The sequence below is a fragment of the Catharus ustulatus genome, chromosome 23 (assembly GCF_009819885.2).
Source record: "Catharus ustulatus isolate bCatUst1 chromosome 23, bCatUst1.pri.v2, whole genome shotgun sequence".
NCBI lineage: Eukaryota > Metazoa > Chordata > Aves > Passeriformes > Turdidae > Catharus > Catharus ustulatus.
Genome location: NC_046243.1, coordinates 8662801 through 8682106, shown reverse-complemented (window position 1 = coordinate 8682106; position 19306 = coordinate 8662801). Strand labels below are relative to the sequence as shown.

General features: G+C 44.4%; 1 protein-coding gene across 7 annotated transcripts in view; it reads right to left on the bottom strand.

The window, feature by feature from the left end:
- Positions 1-2737: 2737 nt before the first annotated feature.
- The window catches only part of TLK2 (tousled like kinase 2), a 45438-nt gene continuing 28869 nt past the window's right edge, over positions 2738-19306 (bottom strand). For all 7 annotated transcript variants that reach the window (XM_033078768.2, XM_033078770.2, XM_033078769.2 and 4 more), the window contains 10 exons: positions 15967-16033; positions 14069-14166; positions 13621-13702; positions 11305-11396; positions 10176-10265; positions 9537-9706; positions 7947-8085; positions 6755-6866; positions 5729-5836; positions 2738-5374 (listed from right to left, as the gene is read on the bottom strand). In XM_033078768.2, the coding sequence (XP_032934659.1) occupies positions 5201-5374; positions 5729-5836; positions 6755-6866; positions 7947-8085; positions 9537-9706; positions 10176-10265; positions 11305-11396; positions 13621-13702; positions 14069-14166; positions 15967-16033 (1132 nt within the window). In that variant the 3' untranslated portion in view covers positions 2738-5200. The remainder of the gene's footprint in view (positions 5375-5728; positions 5837-6754; positions 6867-7946; positions 8086-9536; positions 9707-10175; positions 10266-11304; positions 11397-13620; positions 13703-14068; positions 14167-15966; positions 16034-19306) is intronic.

Below are 19306 nucleotides of genomic sequence, written 5' to 3'. Positions count from 1 at the left end.
GGAGAGCTCCTGGAAAGGGGCAGAGAGGGAATTCCAGCCATTTACAAGAAATTTGCCTTTTAGAAGAACGCTTCTCTGCATGACTCAAGAGCAAGTTGGACTGGGCTGCAGAGTGGGGAGGGAAAGCAGCTGGAGAGTAGTGGAGGACAGCACATCCTGAATGGCATCTTCCTCCTGCTGGAAGCGGGTATGGAACCACAGAGCAGAGATCTCACCCTGTTCCTGGGCCCTTTTCAGCAAGAGCAGCGTAGTCCAGTTGGCCCTGAGTGCTTCATTTCAACCTCTGCCACTGCCTTACCTCACAGCCACGGACATGTTCCTTTCCAATTCCATCCCTCACCAGTTCCTTTAGCCTGGAGGGGTTTTGGCAGCAATCCCAGCCACTCTCCTGGGTTTGTGTGTGAGTGCGTGGATTTTCAGTATTAGCAGGAGCTGGGATGAGCCAATGCTGAGCAAAGCAGGTTTGGAGTCCTGATCCTGATGTGGAGCTGAGCCAAGAGTAAGGTGGTTGCCGACAGGGCAGCGCGTGCTCATGGTTCCCATGCAGCCGTTGCCTTCAGTCGGGAGAGGAAAAGGCTGAGCAGAGCACTGGATTTTTTCTTCCCCTGAATGCAAAGCAGAGCCAATCACCTTTTAACTTTGCTGCTGGTGTTCCCCAGGGCAGCCCAGGTGGGAATGGGAGATCTGGCCTGAACATGGGGCTGAATCTCTCTGTCTTCATCCTGCTGCTGTTCACAGCATCCCTGCATTTTTATCTTAATTCCTGCATTTTTATCTCCGTCCCTGTATTTTAACTTCATTTGGACCATGGCACTGCTCTGCACCATCCCTGCAGCCCAAGCAATAGAGGATGGGAAAGCAGCACCTGGCCAGTGCTGTCTGGGGTCAGGTGAGGCTCATCCTGCACTGGCGGGGCAGATGGTGGATAACCTCTATTTTCAGACTTTCCTGAACCAGGTCGAAGCACTTGAGCCTTTCCTTCACTGAATGTGTTTGGAAATGAATAGCAACAGAGTGAGTAAAACACAAGCTGCAGCCAAAAGTGGAGGGAGAAGAAAGACTACAGTAGCCCATCCCAGGAGGAGATGCAGGCTGGGAGTACAGAGGAAGCACGGAGCTGGTGGCAGCATGAAGCTCCTCACCATCAGCACATGCCAGCAGCTTCTCCTAGCCTTCACACCCCTATGCAGCTAAAGCATGGACTGGAAGTGTGTCTCAGACCTGCTCCCAGAACAGACAATAGCATCCTTGTGGTCAAGAGCCTGCTCCTGGGTGTGAATGTAGCGAGGGGAGGCCAAGCTGCTCTGTGTTTGTTTGGCCTTTTACTCCCACCCAGGGTGATGGCCAGGGAGCCACCCAGCTGCCCCTGAGGGCAGTGCAGGGGCCAGAGAGAAGCAGACCACAGGCAGAGCTATGTGCAGCTGTGGAAAATCAGTGTCTCGGTGCAAAGACACATCAGCACATGGTAGCAAAGTTTAAGTCTAGGCTGGGTGAGAGTCAGGGCTGTGCCTAATTATGCTCCCACAAACTCCAAAGTCTCCTCTTCTCCTCCATGATGGGAGTAGGAAGGTTTAGGTTAAGGCTGCTTAAGCCAAGCTTTTGTAGCACCCAGAAAACAACATCCTCCAGCAGCAGACCCCAGGCAGACACTGACAGGGGTTGCAAAGCTCACACTGCGGGTTTGCCAGGTCACCAAATAAACTGGGACTGGCCCATTTAGCAGAGGGAAGCTCCTTTATAGCATGACTCCCCACTGTGAATGTAAGAGGCAAAGCATCCAGCAGGCAGCCCCTTGGTGAATCCTGATCCTGTGTCAAGAATGTCAAGGTGTGTTCCCCCACACACATTCCTGCACACGTGGGCACCTGCCTACCTGCTGCAGGATAATGATGCTGCTGATGCTACTAAAGCACCATTGCCAGCTCTCCTGGCCCAAATCTGTGTCACAGTATCTGAACTGGAACAGGTGGCTGAAAAATGATCAATTGCAGTGGCAGGGAGGGAGCCAAGTTCCCTCAGTGTTTGGTTTCACTTGCACTCACTGAGTTTGACTTTAGGCACAGTGAAGGTCAGGTCAGGTTTGCAGAGTAACCTGGGGCCTGGTGACCGTTCCCTTGAGGAAGCAGCTCTGGAGGCAGGTATGGCCCTGGGGGAGGCCCAGCACAGTGGCTCCACATGGCTGTGGAGGAGCTGGATGTGCCAAGGGCCCCTGCACTCCCCACTCCAGATACAGACTCAACTCTTCAGCTGCCAAGGTCCTTTTTCATTTTCTGTTGCGTATTTTTGTAAAGCTGACAAGGCCCAGCCCTAAGAAATGAAAGGAGCTGAGTTTCCTCACTGCACAGTGCAGTTATTGTGGATGACTGAGAGGGGAGATGTGGATGCACATGGAGTGGGGAGTGGATGGGAGATTGTGATCAATTTTTATCAACAGAAAAGGTGTTTTTTTATGTCCTCAAGACATATGGCTTCCAAAGGCAGCTGCTATTGTACAGGAAGTGAGGGACAAACCCACCTCGGCTAATTTATGTTCCAGGACAAGATCAACATCAGTCATTATGTGACACAGTAATTTTCAGAAATTCTCCCTCTGATGCAGAGATCTCACTGCTGTGAGCTATGGAATGTACCCTTCCTCTATCCTTCCTGGTCCTGTTGTATGTTAGCTCTATGCAGCCACTGCAAGTGAGCTTATGCCAATGCCAAGAGCAGAAAAAACAGTAAAAGCCAAGCGAAATCTGTTTCTTAAAACTTATTTTAATATCCATGTCTCATCTGTTGGGTAGAGCCAAAACAGTCTGGCCTGATTTAAGTTACAAATTCTTCATACACCTTAAGTAAATGAACAGTGTGGCAATAGGGTCTGTTATTGGAAGTGAAACCCATCTTAACAAGGGAAGTGTTGCAGCCAGAATTCTACCAGGGTTCTTCTTCCCTGCTATCAGCCCCAAAAGGCTGTCACTGTCCCCTGGCCCTGGATGGGTGTCACACAGCAGGAATAAATGCTTCTGGACACAAAACTAATACCCCCAGAGATGCACACACTGGATGGCCAAGAAACAATGGGACCAGGATAGAAAAAACCCTTTTAGAATCCTCCCCAATGTGGACAGATACCAAATCACCAGTTTTGGCAAATGGGTGAAGTACCAACCCTGATTTCTCCTGACAAAGGCTGAATAAACATGTTGAAGCTGCTTGCTGGACAATTAACTTCTGGCTTAGAGCAGCAGGCATGGAGAAGGCTAAGAGAGGATGGCAGAGGATTTAAAGATGTAGTATTTCTGTTCTTTGTCTAAAACACTACAGCAGTTCAGACACTACCTTAAATACAGCTGCAAGGGAGTAAATCCAATTAAAAGCCCGAGAATCACTACAAAAATAGTAAGAAAAATCAAAGCAGCAGAGTTCTCCACTTCCCTGGCCTGTTGCTTAATTCCAACAGACTGCTCCATTTCTCAGTTAGCAAGTTCCTGATCAGCTTTAGGCACAGTATTTGCAAATGATGGCTTACAATAAGGTGGACAAGTGGCAGCTCTGAGTGCATGAGGAGAACAGCACTTGCCAGGAGATGCCACTGGGGTAACAGAGCGACCCAAACAGCTGCCATAACTATGGGCACAATCTTGGAATTGTCCCACAAAGGATTCCATGGTGGTCCAGGGCCTGGGTTAGGAAGTGCACATAGGGTGGTTTGATTTTAACCACCATCCTGAATTGCCGTAGTGCAAATGCTCATTTACCTCCCCAGAACAAACCCTGCTCCTCAACACTGCCATCTTTAAATATTTCTGGCTAAGAACGCCTGCCACATGTTAGGAGCACTCCAACCTGGCTGCCACATGTTCAAATGCTGTGCTTTTTGTGTTTTCAGGTTTCCTTCAGTGTGGGAGGGAAAAGGAAGCAGAGTGGGAAGATCCCATTTCACAGCAGGCAGATCCAGTTGAAGGTACAAGACCCCTCCAGGCAGATGACAGGAGGGAGATAATGTCCTTGAAAGGAGCAAAGACCCTAATTATTATCTCATTCCCTGACCATCTGAAAATGGATGCAGTGATGGCACCAAGTTTCATGAGTCAGCAAGTTTGAAAAGAGTTAAGAGAGAGAGGAAGCTTTGCTGCCAAGTCACCCAACAGAGAGGACCAGACAAGGTTTCAGCTTTGGAATGCTCTAACAGGAATGGGGTCAGTAGAGAGCTGTGTGGGCACAGATCACACCTGTGACACCTGAGCCATGCGTAAATTCCCACCCACTTTCTGCCTACCAGCCAAGATCAGGCTCACAAGGGTGGAAAGCTCCGGATGAACATAATGGGCTGGGTCTGCAAAAACAACAGCACTTCACATTAAAAAGGTGCAACCACTGTGAGAGTGATGAAGCAGCAACCTGTGGCAACCTGAGCTGTGATCCACTGTGATCACAGAGCGACACAGGCCTGTTCACTCAGGGCTTCACCACCCTCCTGAGAAAGTGAATCATTCCTAAGAGGCCACCCCAAAGAAGCAGAAAGATGCACCAGCTGCAGAATAGACACTGCCACAAACCTGCTAATACGGGTTTCACTGAGACCAGAAAACTCTTTTCTTTCAAAAAATTGTTATTTAAAAAAAATTGAAATTAATTAGGGGTAAAACACTAACTCTAGTGCCATGAACAGGCAGGATCAACTTTTTTCCCCTCCAAAGGGCAAAGAGTCATATACCATCCCCAGCTGAACCTTGGTGCTTCGAGCTTTTCAGGAGATGTTACCTAAACTTTATTAAAAGAAAAAGAACAATGTTTAAATATCAACACTGGACTAGCCCAGTCTTTTTTCCAAAGTCCACATTCTTCATATGAAGCACACACGGCGTCCTGGATTCCCCAAGGCTGCATGTTCAGAAGTTCACAGTACATGGAACCGTGTCTTTTTGTATTTTTTTTCTTGAGTTTCTCCTCCTTGCTCAGAGCAGCCACCCTGTTGTGGTCACTGACTGGACAAACCTCAAGCCATCTCCTAATCCACATGGCTTGGCCTAGATGCCGAAGGCTTTCTTGATGAGAGTTGATGTTGTGACATGCTCTATGGATGGAAAAAAGCAAGAGAAAAAAGCACCTGGCACAGGTTTCTTGAGACCCTTGTGGATTCCTCTGTTCCAAATGTGTTTCTGAAAGTCTTTTTGCCGGTTTCTCAAGCAGTTTTTTGGCCTATTACTCTGTCTCAGTTTGAAGAGCTGTTATTGGATGATCCAGAGGTTGATGCAATTGCAGCTCCAGCTGGGCTGCTTGTGGATACAGATTTGCGGATGTGAGGCAGCAAGTAGGGGTCACAAGCCAGCTGCTGGACATCTATCCGGTCCTCCTTTCGATAGGCCAGACACCGCCTGATGAACGCCTGCAGCACACCAAAGCCAAAGCAATAGTTAGTTTTTTATGAGAGAAACAGGAAGCTTTTGACTCTTTGGGAGCAGAGCCAGTATGACAACCCCAGTACTGAAATTCCTGCCCCAGACACAGCCCAGCTCTTGCACTAAAGCTCATCCTGTATCAGGAGAAGCATGGGCAGAGGCCACTAGACAAGGCTGCTCAGAGCTTCATCCAGCCTGGTCTTGAACCCCTCCAAGGATGGAACATGCAAAGCCACTGATCCCTGTGCGATGGGTGAGCATTAAACACAGAACTCCTGCTGGTTTTATGGAAATCAGGAGGCTAGGACTGCCTGTGCTGCCTGACCCTTGGGCAGATTTACCTTTGCTTCTGGTGTGACTACTGGCTTTGGAGGGAACTGCACCTCAGTAGCTTTCAGGATTGTGTTCTCCTGCAAAATATCCTGCTGTGACTGGTTGTGACCGAAGGGCTACCAAAAAAAAGAAAAAAAGTTGTTAAAAGTTGGTGTCAGGCATAAAAAACCTACAGCTCTACTGTTTATTATCACCTAACATCAGCATTTTCCCAGGCAAGTAGCCCACAAATGCTGGGAAGGTGCTGCGGATACCAGAGGACCAGGACTCACGCCCAACTGAACAAAAGGGATCAAGCTGGAACATGTCTGGCTTAGCCAGTAGGGATCTCCACTTGCTTCCAGACCTTGTGAGTCTGTATTTGTCATCCATCCGAGCTGACAGAGATTCACCCACTTGTCTCTGCTGGGCTGGTTCCACAAAATCTGACTGACAGCACTGAGCAGCACATGTGTGTCAGCCCTGGCTTTCACGAGACTTGGGTACAAGGGACTCCCAAAAACAAGAGCACATCCTTTCCCTTCTCCATCCTATCTCTCCTGCTGTCATAAAGCAAACTACGTTTTCTCATGATAAATTGCCTTTTCTGGATCCACACTCTTCCCTTCCGAAAGTTATCCTAAAAAATTCTGAAGTGGCTCTTTGTATCTATGTTTTTGCCCCCCTAAGCTCTTGCAGCCATCAAGACGAACCAAGACTCAGGGCATTGATAGTCTCACAGACAAGACCAGACCAAAAACCTCAGACCACAAATGACATACCTGTCCTGCCCAAAACAGCCTCGGTGGGAACATGCCCAGTGGGAAAGATGTTCTGCAGAATGTCTTTTCTGAAGGAAATGCTAAAGGTAGACCACAACTAAGCCTAGTCTATGGCTCCCCACTTCCATTAGCATAGACTCTGCCCTGGCAGAGGAGATGGCAAGGAGACAAGGGAGCACATTCTAAGTCTGTGGAGAAGGAAGCAGAAGCCTGGGTTGCCTTCCAAAAGGTTTGGGAAACACCACTAAGAAAAGGCATGAAACACCTTCTTACCTTTCTCCCATATAGACATTGATAGAAGATGACTCCAACTGACCAGACATCAACTTTATTTGAAATCTTTGGAGGTTCTTTCCCAACAACAAAACATTCTGGTGGCAAATACCTGATTAGAAGAAAGTGTTAAGAAGTTATGAGCATCAGCTTCAAGTATTTTCCATTATTTCCTTTAGAACAGAAAATTCTACGATCAGATACTGGCTTGGGACTCAGGGGGTCCCATTTCATTCCTGTGCATCTCTGGGCCAAGATCACCAGTGCCTACTCATTCTGGGAACACTGATCTCAAGGACTTTCCAGACACTTGTGTTCTGAGCTAGTCAGTTTGTTTTCACCAGAGCACATAAAACAAGCCCACTCTCTTATCTTCAGAACTGGTATTTGCCGTTGAAAGGTTTTGGCTAACAATTCCACAATGAAAGCACATAGCCAAAATACATTATTTTTAGAAATACAACCCCAGATGCCATGCCCCAGTTAAAGACACTCACCTTCACTTAGGGTACAGCTAGTTTCATTTTTAGGAACAGAACAAAGCTGTACAATACAGAATGGCCCAACAAATGTTCTGTTGTCCATGGTGACAGTTTGCAGCTTGGGTGACATCTAAGAGTCACACTCGGTAGCACTCACTAAGGGTCTGCTCTCAGCCAAGGGTGATATAGTGACACTTGGCACAGAAGATAAAGAATTGCTGAAGACACGAAATTCTAGTGAATCTCTGGGTATACACAACACCGTGAGATTTACATCTTTTTTGAGAGCTAACTACGGATCTTCACACCTCCTCATTTCAGAGGAATATTCTTTTCATCTCCTTGATGCGCCTGAATTTTCAAATAGGTACACTATTTCCCTTGCTCTTGCTTAAGATGCAAGATAGAGCCACTCTGGACTGTGAAAGAGCAGCCAAGTCCCACTCTGGAGCTTGCTATCTCAGCAGCATATGCAGTTTTTCACCAGCCTTTTGAATATGAGCTGGTTTTCAAACACTGACCTATTGAACAGTGAAAAGCTGCCAGCCTCAAAAGGAGTTGTGTGACAACAAGAGCAGTTTCCAGGTTCTCAAACCTCCAGTGTGTCAAGCTGTCACAGCCAATGGCAGCACACACAGAGCTGACACGCTTCAAAGCTGTTTATAAACTGTTCTTGATCATAACTTGCAAGTGCCCCAGGCATCGCTTACCAGTAAGTACCAGCCCCCTGTGATGTAAGCTCCATGCCATCAACTGAGTTGTAGCTGTCATCATCCATGATTTTGGAAAGTCCAAAATCTGTGATTTTTATCTCTCCACATGCAGTACCATTAACTAGAAGAATGTTACCTAGACAGAAGAAGGAAACAGCCCTTAGGATACACATTCAGGAAAAATAAAATCGCATTGAGCCCTGCACTGCACAAGGACAAGGGACCTACAGCGAGCTGTACTTGATGTTTTAAACTCTCAAAACCCTGAACTTCAGAGACAACTCCAGGACTGCCAAGTGCTAGAGGTGATCTGCCCATCTTGAATGACCTAGTGACTTCATATTGCTTGGAGCCTCCAGATCCTGAGCCCTGCTAGCTAAACGAGCTTCAAGCCCAGGTTGTTTTGACTCCTCCCAAAGGTCCTGTTGGAAAGGCAGGTCAAAAATGAAGATTAAGGAGAGAAGTACACATACATAGTTATGACTCATTCTGCCCAGAAGTTCTGACTTGCCCTGTCTTCTTCAACATGCCAGAAACTCTCTCCTTCCTGACAGTGCTCCCCAGTGACTTTCTAAGCTCAAAAAGGACAATTACTGCTTAGGCAAGAGTCTTTCATAAATCCATCAAGAAGTCAGATCATCACAGTTTTTCTCCAAGCCTACAATAAAGTAGCAAAACTGTGTGTGATGGCAGTGGATGAATCATAGCTCTAGGCAGCTGCAGGCAGAACTCAGAACAACTTGGGAACAGCCAGGGAGGAAACAGTCACTACAACCAGAGTGCAACAGCACCATCTCCTGTACACATTCCTCATCCTGTTGCAACAAATCACATCACAAACCAGTTACACAATGCCAGTGAGGCGCCACCAGTACAAGGAAACAAGCCAGGAATAAATGCCCAAAGAGATGAATGAATTTACTGGACTAGGGAAAAAAGCTACGTAGTCAATATGTACCATCCCAGAACAGAGCATTTCCATTTTTCCCCTTGTGGTTCTGCCCTAGAGGTAGAAAGATAATATACACCACCATTTGGGGAGGATCTTCTCCACAGCAGGTGTAACTGAATTAACTCAAAGGCAAACCTGAGCAGTCTGACTGTGCATCCTCAGCTTTGGGAGTTGACACATAATATAAAAAAACCCCAAAAAACGAACATTTCAAAATTAGCTTCTGCCATCAAATTTTCAAGTAAATTACAGAAAGAATAAGTCACAGAATGGGAACATGAAGCACACCAGTAATTGTGGGAACCTTTATGAAGCAATAACAGAAGCTCTCAACAGCAGAATACAAGCAGGACATTAAGAAAACAAACAGCCACTTGGTGGTTCACAGTCTAAAATGTTGACACCTCCTTGTTTAACAGATTACACTTTCTTGTTTTATGTTGCAATTCTGTGAGACAACACCCTCTACACATTTTCCAAATGTTCTATGCCTTTTATGTTTTTTTTCTTGATGCAGGTTAGCTTTCCCAGACAGCCCTGCTTTCTTTTTGCGGTCTGACCAAAGGAAACTTCGTCATATTACCTGTAACTCAATACATTTCCTTAGCATCCTTAAACATGACAGAACAGCATACCTGGTTTAAGGTCATAGTGTATGATGGGAGGTTTGATTTCATTTAAGTATTTTAAAGCATTCACAATCTGCATGATAATGGATCGTGCCTCTTTCTCCGACATTAGCTTGTGCTGTTTCAGGTAGAAGTCCAGATCATTCCCCTCACAGTATTCTAACACTGTACAAAACCTGAAAGAAAAACAGGCGTTGTTGCAGTTAGCACACCTAAAAGAAACCAGAACATTTTGTTACTGCTCGTCTGTAATTCACCTATTTGGCCAATATATTAAATTAAAAGTCCTTCAACCTATCAATCCCTTTCTAAAAGTAAGCTACCAGAAGCACAGGCCTCAATGCTCAACAGTACAAAGGTCAGAGACAGCCCATTAAAGACCCAGAGGCTGAAAGCTGTATTAGCTGTGGCATTTGCCCAGTGCCAAGAGCAGGATTTACCAGTAAAGCACCACATCTGACAGAATACACCACATTGGTTTGTGAGCTGGAGTCCCTAGAAAACCAGTGTATATGCAAGTATGCCTCGGTTATCTCTGCAGTAAAGTCTAACATTGATGTGGACACATTCTTGACTCTCCTAGAAAGTTTTAAATACTTTAGTGAATAGGTAAACCATGGGAAAGGACAGAGCAACACAACTTACGAATCAGTATCCAGTGAGAAGTAGTCGTATAGTTTAACTATTCGAGGGTGATCCAGTTCTTTGTGAATTCTGTACTCTCTACATGCATGTCTGAAAACAGCAAAGTCTGAGCATTAGTCATACAAGTGAATTAATTCTAATTTCTCCAGATAGTGAATCCAGACATACCATACAGCATCCAGCTTCAATCAAACCCATGCACGTTTCTCAGACAGCTTCAGAAAAATCAAGTGAAGAAGGAACTGCACAGAACAGCTCTTGGGAACTACAGAACCTGAGTGCAGCTCCAACCCTGGCAATGCTACAAAATAACTCATCTTGATTACTGGTACTGTTTGCCAAAATAGAATAACCTCGTAAATCCTTAAGAGATCCAAGATAGCTGAATACAAAAATCAGCAAGTTCTACATGAATCCTATGATGCTTAACAGTCTGATTTTCCAGGCTTCAAATTCAGCTTAGTTTGTCCCAGTGACTTGCTGGGGAATTAAGAACACAGCTTTATCTTGGAAGTCCTATGGAGAAGGTTTGGCTGTCACTCTGCAAAAGTTATCTAACCCATAGCATTAAGGAGCAGGTTACCAACAGAAGAAGGCTTCCCGTAAAGAGTTTCTTCCTAATATTTAATTTAACCCCGTTCTCTGTCAGGTTGAAGCCAGTCCTCCCTTCTCCTGTCACTCCAGGCCCTTGTAAATAGTCTCTTTTCATCTTTCTTGCAGGCTCCCTTCAGGAAGCGGAAAGCCACAATTAGGATGACTTACTCTAAGAAACAAAGGGAAGGGGGAGGCTTCCAGGGAGCACAATGCAGGTGTGTACCTGAAAGATGGGCAGGAAAAAACATTTCCCATGGAACTGCTTGAACATTTCAGAGAGAAGCCACTACAGCGCTTTCCTCACAGAGCACTGATGCTTTAAAATGCAGAGGTACAGGCTTTAGACAAAACTCTGTGTGTATGCACACATTTAAACATTTCTCATCTGACCAGAACTTTTGCATATAGCTACTGGGACAGAAAGTGTTTTTTGAAATGTGGCAAAACACAGGAAAAAATTGGCAGCCTGTTCACAGGATAACCAAATGCAGGAGGAACTGGGAAACATAGCTGGTTGCTTTATAAACTCACTTACTTGTGGTAGTTTTCCTTCTTCTCATCCCTCCAGTTTTTATTTAACTGGTGTATTTTCACAGCTACATATCTCTGTTCTGTTAAATCAAAAGCCTGCAGAAAGAATAGCTGAAAATCAGTAGGAATCACAGGCTCAAGTTAATACTGCAAAAGCAGACAAGCTCTAACAAACCAATATTCCCACCCAGGAAATCAGCATTAAAACACAGTGATGGAAAAGCAAATCTGCATTATAATGCAGTAAGTTGCACTAATGAGTTCAAGCAACAGTGAAAACAATTGAATATTCTGTGCTTTGATCTGACCTTCCCCATGAAACTAACTCACACTGCATTGATTTTGGCATTTTACTACCAGAGTTACAAAGGGACAAGGAAGATCAAATTACTAAAATGTAGACAGTTTTTATATTGGGAAAGACCCTGCTACTATTCCCACAAGTCCAAAATTCATTTTCCACACTTGGGTTAATAAAAAACAACTACCAAAATACAGAAGATTTTTCAGTGCTTTGTTTGACACTGGTAGTTCAGCTCTCCAACTTGAAGCATACTGTTTCAGAACATATAAAATTCAGAAATGGAGAATTCAACAGCAGAGCTGTGTGATGTTGCGCTTTTATCCTTCTCTCTACTTTTTTATTATTTAAACAGTCCTTATAGAATGGACCTCTAAAATTGCACTCACAGAGCAATGCAGCAATCTTCTACCTGGCCTGAGAGCAGCAACAATAATATGATTTCCAGGATGGGACAAAATGCTGTGATAAGCAAACAGGCATAACATGTGTTCATCTCAAAAGTTGTCTACTTAATTCCTAATGCTTAATAGATTTGCCGAGATCCTGGAGAAGAAGGGTTAAGCATTTCTTTATTTTAATGCCAGTTAGAACTCTTAGGAGCAGGCAGGTAGGAAACATTTGTACCCTCTTGCTTTCATCTGTGGAGCCAAAACTTTCTGCTTAGTCAGCAAAGCAGCTCAAAGTACAGCAATTTCATGACTATAAGGCGCACCCTTTTGACTAAAATTTTCCCCCGAAACCGGAAGTGTGTCTTATAGACCGGTGCACCTTATCTGATGTACAAAGTTGCGACATTTGCGACCCTGGAAGTGCGAGCCCGCAACAGCCCCCAGCTTCCGGGCCAGGGCAAGCCTGGCAGCATCGGGGCAGTGGCCATGTGGGGGAGGGAAAGGGCGGTGGTGCAGCCCAGGCAAGGGGGCAAAGCCGCCAGCATCGGGGAGGTGGCCCAGTGGGACAGGCCCGCCGGCATCGGGGTGTCCCCCGTGCGGAGTGGGCCCGCTGGCATCAGGGCAGCCCCCGCGCGGGGTGGGGAAAGCCGCCGGAATCGGGGCAGTGGCGGTGTGGGGCGAGCCTGCCAGCATCAGGTCACCCAGAGCACCAGGGAACTCCCAGAGCAGCGGGGCCCCGGGGACGCTGCATGGAGCAGCGGCGGACATAGTCCAGCCCCGGGGACGCTCCACGGAGCAGCGGTGGGCATGCCCCGGCCCCGGGGACTCTGCATGGAGCGGCAGCGGGCATGCCCTGGCCCCGGGGACGCTGCATGCAGCGGCGGTGGGCATAGCTCGGCCCCGCCGGGTACAGGCGCGCCCGGGGCCCATGGCTGCTGGGTTGAGGCGGGGCCTCGGCCAGCAACCATGAGGGGGGAGCTGGGGGCGGAGCCTCACTGCAAAAAAAAAAGTGTGCCTTATATGATCTACAAAGTTGTGAAATTTGCCAACTCCTGAGGGGTGCGCCTTATAGTCTGGTGCGCCTTATGGTCATGAAATTACTGTACTTATACACAGCTCACACTCTTCCCCCCACCATCTGAGCAGTCTAGTCCCCTTAGTTTAGGTTCCTATTGTTGTGTTGCATCAAAATAATAAAGCACCATGAAGTTTCCAATATTTGCATTGGAATTATTTCCGTTCTAGCCAAATTCAACATAAATTCCAAACTTCTGAGTTCAAATGGGGAATACTGAGAACTGGAATAGATCCAAGTGCAATAGTCAAATAGCAAGCACCCAAGTATCCCAGGTCTTGGCTGTTAAGAGTGCTGACACACTAGGAATCCTCAGCTCTAAGGAAGTCCCAAAACTACACAAACATACACTGCCCCCAGTCTGCTAGTTCAGGTGGTAAAATGAAGGCACCAGAAACAAATCCTTATACCCCCAGGAAGTACAGGCTTTGCTTGTATTATTGGAGCTATTTTCTCATATTTACAGAGATGTTCAGACTTGCTGTGCCATCTCAGTAATGCTTAGCCACTGCAGCTATTTGTAATTACATCAGATTGCCACTCCCAAGTTACCTTATATACTTCACTGAAGCCACCTCTACCCAGAAGATGTAGCAACAAATATCTATCATTTAGCGTTGGATGGTCTTTAAATCTGGTGAGAAAGACATGGTTTAAGAAGACAGAAATAATGATATCCTCTGCACAATAAATTACAGGTACCGCACAGTTAAGAAACTGACAGAGAAATATAATCGTGTTAACGACTGACAAATTTGATGCTATTTGATCACTCCGTACCAGTGAAAAACTATTTAATGGTACCTTGAAGCATTTGGAAGCCTTTGTCCTGTGTGAACTTCAAGCTATAACTGCAGCACCCCACAATCAAGTGACTATTGAGTTATAACATCAATTTAAAAAGGATTAAGTGTTTCCCATTATGAAAAGATTTTCTCATTATGAAGAGAACAAATAAAAAACTACTTTAAGTTCTTATCCCTGAATCCCATGTGCTTACTGTGAATTATCTTCATTGTGTATCCTTTTCAATTCCCTGATGTGCAGATTTCTAACCCTCTCTAGCCGTTCCAGCTCCGCCTGTATCTCTGCTTCTTCCTGCGCAAGGAAAAACCAAAAGTAAAACAACACTCTGTAAGGTACTGCTGGTAGTGTTTCCACCTGATTTATGGAAACACAAATGTAATTCCACTTCTGAAGAGGATATTAGCATAAAACTTGTGCAGGAGATCAGAGGGATGGTCAGAATCAATTTGCAGTCACCTGCAAATGAAAACTGGGCAGTTCTGTTCCCACTACACAGACAGGAAGAGACCTCCTTTACACATCCTTATTTACAGTATTTTCTGTAATTAAGAAGTCTTGTTGCTGTGGTCTTGCTCCTTCCCTGAGTAAGTTCTATGCAGCTGTTTTTGAAGGAATTTTAGTTCTGGTGGGACAAGAGAAAGAAGAGAGCCCTCAGCAGTAAGAACAGGGATGTCATATGCCACATGGGATGGGGCACCATCTGGACAGGATGGGAAGTGTGAGAGAATGACATTATATTCTACTAGTAGTAACTGCTAAAGCAGGTCAGAGTGTTCCTCAATGTCACATGGAAGTTCTGACAGTGTTTGTCTAGATGAAGTTTTGGTGCTCTCAAATTTACCTCACTGTGGCCAGGGCTGCAAACCTCCATTCAAATGTGCTCCCTGAGCAGTACAATTTGTGTATGAGACACCATTACCCATGTGTCTTGTGACTCTGCTCCTTCCCTTTCCAACTGGTTCTATTTTTAGACATAAAGAATGAGCCAGTTTCCAAAAGTGGAGAAGGATAAGCACAGCTTTAGACAATGCCACGATCCCAACACATTACTTCATTTTCCATTAAGGTCCATTTCCAAATGGATTCCTCCATTCCAGGGTGTCAATGTTACATGTCAGGATAGATGGACCTGCAGTTAACCTCCTTGAGCAATGTGGGAGCTGAAGAGCCAGCATGCCTCCAGCACTCTCCTGCCCATACCACTTCTCTTTGTTCACAGCTCAATAAAGCATAATGGGCAGATTGCCAGTAGATTCTGGGAGTGCAGTAACTTTCCCTTCTACAGAAAATAATGAGGAGTATGGATGCATTAATGAGACCTTGCATTCAGCTTGCGCATCAAGGTTACAGGAAAAAAAACTTATGAGCACCACCCGAGAAAGGAAGGGGCACTCCAGCAAGACACTTAGTTCTTCTTTGGTTCATTTCCAAAAGAAAACTCATTGGCCTTAGCAGAGATCACATCTAACCAGGAAATGGCGGAAGACATCTACTTTTTTCCCCAGTAATTAATCTGTTAAAGTGTTCCAGAAAACTTGTAAGACACTGCAATCACTTTCAAGGTAACCAACAGCTTATCTAAATATAACCTCACCTGCAGGTACAGTTCCTACTAAGGCCAAAGTATTTGAGAACAAATGTGCATTGCAGCTGCCTGAACAGGACTGGTTTTTAACAGCCCAAGAGATTTTATTGGACTGATAACATTGGTTACTCAATATTGCAAAGAACTGGAAAAGTCAATGACTGTTGCATTTTTTTTGCTGTGCTCTTATAATTTTCTTCCCTTGGTCCATTCCTTACTGTTCCCCCATGTTATACACGTTCAGAGTCCAGGACCAGGCAGGTCACAGTGACAGAAGATGAGTCAAAATAGTAGAACTCTGCATGAAATCCTAACTGTAAGGACCCAGAAATCCATTTATTGAAGCAAAGAACATCTTCTGTGAATAACACCACCCTGAAAAAGTTATTATAAATCCTGGCTATCCCTTCCAAGTGCAAAACCCTCTTGATTATCAAATGAGTAGTGATCTCTACAGAGAAATGTTCTTGTTCACAGAAAAAGCTTTTGCTGCAACTAGTCCTTACCTTTTTAAGATGACCTAGTCGGAGTTTGAAGATTTCCTCCTGTTCATGGTATTCTGCTAATGTTAACCTGCATAAAGAAGACTCAACACATTAAGTTACCAAACGTGATAAAGTGAACAACCTGCAGATTCACATCATCAGTAACAACTCCGCATCAACAGCCAGCACGCAATTTTTTACATGAACTCTGCAACCTATATCTTTTAAAAGTAAGTCTAAAGGAGAACAAAGCCTCAAACCTCAACAATATACATTAATTTCAAATTCAAGTCCCGAATAATACCTATCTAGGCTACTGACTGACTTTAATGAAGACAGCTAAACCACAATCTAAACATAGAAAAGTGAAGTCCAAATATTCCCATCTTACTTTTCCATGTAAAGTTTGCTTTACTGACTTATTATCAAATTTTTCTTTGTAATAAAAGCTAGACAATTCAACCCAGCTATTCACTCTGAGACTAGAAGCACACCTGGCCACACAGCCACTGGAAACAGAAAAATGACCTGGGATTCAGAACTTATTCCTGTCTCAGGTTCTGCCAGGTGGGTTCCAGGGAAACCCTGGGAAATTTACTTTATTGTATTTTTGACCTCATGTGTAGTTAGGAGAAGCAATGGGTAAGGGGAATAATCCCTATTTTATTGATAGTAAATGATGTGTAAAGTTCCTGCTCTAGGTGGTTGGTCAAAAGAAGTTTCATAATGTTTTCAACATCTTCTATGCCAAGCACACGTAGGACAACGTACAGCCTTACACTAAAACAGTGACAGAGCCCATCACTATTGAAATGCAATGACAAGTTGAGATCTTTAGGATTAGAAGAACGAATATTAACTAATTGTTTCATTACTACCAACAAGGAATTTGGTAAAAGCATCCCATGTGAACATGATGCCCTTATCAGTTGCATCAGTTCACTCTGTAAACAAGATCAGCATGTGACAGCATACAAATACCTTCTTTTAAACCTAAACTGAGCTCAAAGCATATCCCAGGAGGATTTCTCCAACAGCAGTTATGCTCTACACAGTACTTCACACAAGGTTAGTGCAGGAGGCCTCCAGAGCATGAACACCGCAACTTTGTTCAAGGGGGGGACTGAGTCCTACGTCTGTACAGGGAGACCTTATTCAGTAAACTGAGAGGAGAGAGCATTCAAGCTCATCAAGTGCTCATCTTGAAATGTTCCAACTTCCCTCTGTTGATAATGCAGAGTCCAGGTGCTTGAAACAAGACCTAAAGCAGTTGATACCTGATAAATTTAATAGAAAATTCATAAGCCAAGCTCCCTATGAAAGAATCTTGAACAGAAGGAACTGCTTATTACAAATTAAAAAATAAACATAAAAAATAAAGCCACTACCAAAAATGTTGTCTAATAAACAGTTGAGGGCCCTGAGCTGGTTTTGATGATCCTTGGGAATCCCCTTCAACTCAGCATATTCTGTGATTCTATGATTCTAATTCACACACACAGCCTGAGTTTTAATTATATTCAGACAATCTAAAAGACCTTCCCAAGAGTTTAGGTCTTTTGTGACTCTGTGATTCTTTTCTTGTGTTACTGTGTAAGGAATAAAGAGAAAATTGAATGAACCAGCAACAAGGTTTGCACATGTGTTCATGCACGAGTAATAAACACCATCAGTCTACTCATTAGGGCAGGGATGCAACTAGCACCACCAGGCCAACAATGCCCAAAACAGTCTGCCACAGCAATCATCACAAAAATCAAGGGGGCTCTGAGACAAATACCACCCTGTTTCACCCTACCTACCTCTAGCACAGCTGAAGGCTGCCCAAGTGGCCCTAATGAATCTCAACCAGCCCCAGCAGATTAATCTTCCTGAATGAAAACTCTTTTCTCATTCACAGGCTAGAAAACTCATTTTGGGAAAGCTTGTGTTTAAATTTCCATCACAGGATCTTCTTCTCCTTTGTAAGACACAGCAACAACCAAAAACCAAAGAGGAACCAAAAATCAAAAAGGAATTTGGCTGTCTGTTTCTCATTCAATTTTAGAAACATTTATATTTAAATTGCCAAAAAATCAGCCTCTGTAAGAGCTCCACAATGAAAAGCCTCCCTCCAGAAGTCATAAAATTTTGTTCCTGACACACAGTGGTCCAACAAATGCACTTACTGGATAACAAATGATTAAGTAGTCAGTCAGTCCAGCTGCTACAAATGACTTGCAAAAACCCCAGTGTTTTCACATAAACTACAATGCTCCACATGAACCATATCCATACCCTGGGCAAGCAGTTTTTATCAAGCACACAAAAAGAAGCTTTTCTAGACCACAAAGACATCACCTTAGAATGTATCAGTGAAGAATGATAAACCAGTAAGAAACAGAAAAATATTTGGGAGGCCAAGAGGCTTCCTAGTAGAGCATGGTAAAGCTAGATTATGCCAAGGTAGGCTCACAGCACAAGCAGAAGCACCACAGACATGACCAGGATTCCCAGGGCACATCAGGACCTGTGCTGCCATCTCCAGAATAAGCCACACTACGTTGCACCAGACAGCTGGAGAAAAAAAATCCCACAAAAATGGTGAAAGCTCATCCTGCCCTTTGGAAGTGAAAGGTTGCCACAGTGAATAGCAACACTTCAAAATATCCATATAAAGAAATTCTATTTATTTCTCCCAGCTCAAACCTGGCAGTACAAAAGGATGACTTTAAAGTTTTATTTATTTCTTTTCAGGCTCCCTTGGCCAGAACAAGTGGGAAATGCCCCCAACCAACTTAGTTATTTGCAGGAAGCACACAGTGCTCTCCAACACAACCCACCTGATCTGCAGGTACGTGTATCCCATTTTGGGGTCACAGCCCTGGAGCTGAGGGCACCCTGAGTATCAGTATTCACCCAGTCTTGTGCCATCTCTGCTGAGACTGCAAAGGCAGTGGGAGCTTTTGCTTCACATATCCTTTTAAAGATTAAGACCAAGAATTCAAAGGGCTTCTGGAACTTTGAGGTCAAGTCAAGCCCAGGAGATTTAATAATGAAAAATGAAAAGTCTCAATTAGAGTTATGGTATTAGCCTACAGCAAAAAAATGAAGTCTAAAAAGGGAACTAGGAGAAGGCAGGGCTAAATGTTTTACTAAATGTATTTCCAACTCACAAACACTTCTGAAAAAATAATGTTCTAAATTTCTTTCAAGCCCCAGCTTTACTCTAGAAGAATATCAAGTCTTTTAGAGCATCAGTAACTTCAAAAGAGGCAGGGTAGGCAAAAAAAAGAAAAAAAAAAAAAAAAAAAAAAGAAATCCATGAGAAGAGTAGCACTTCCACCATTTCCCTGAGTCATGTATGTGTGAAGAACTGTTT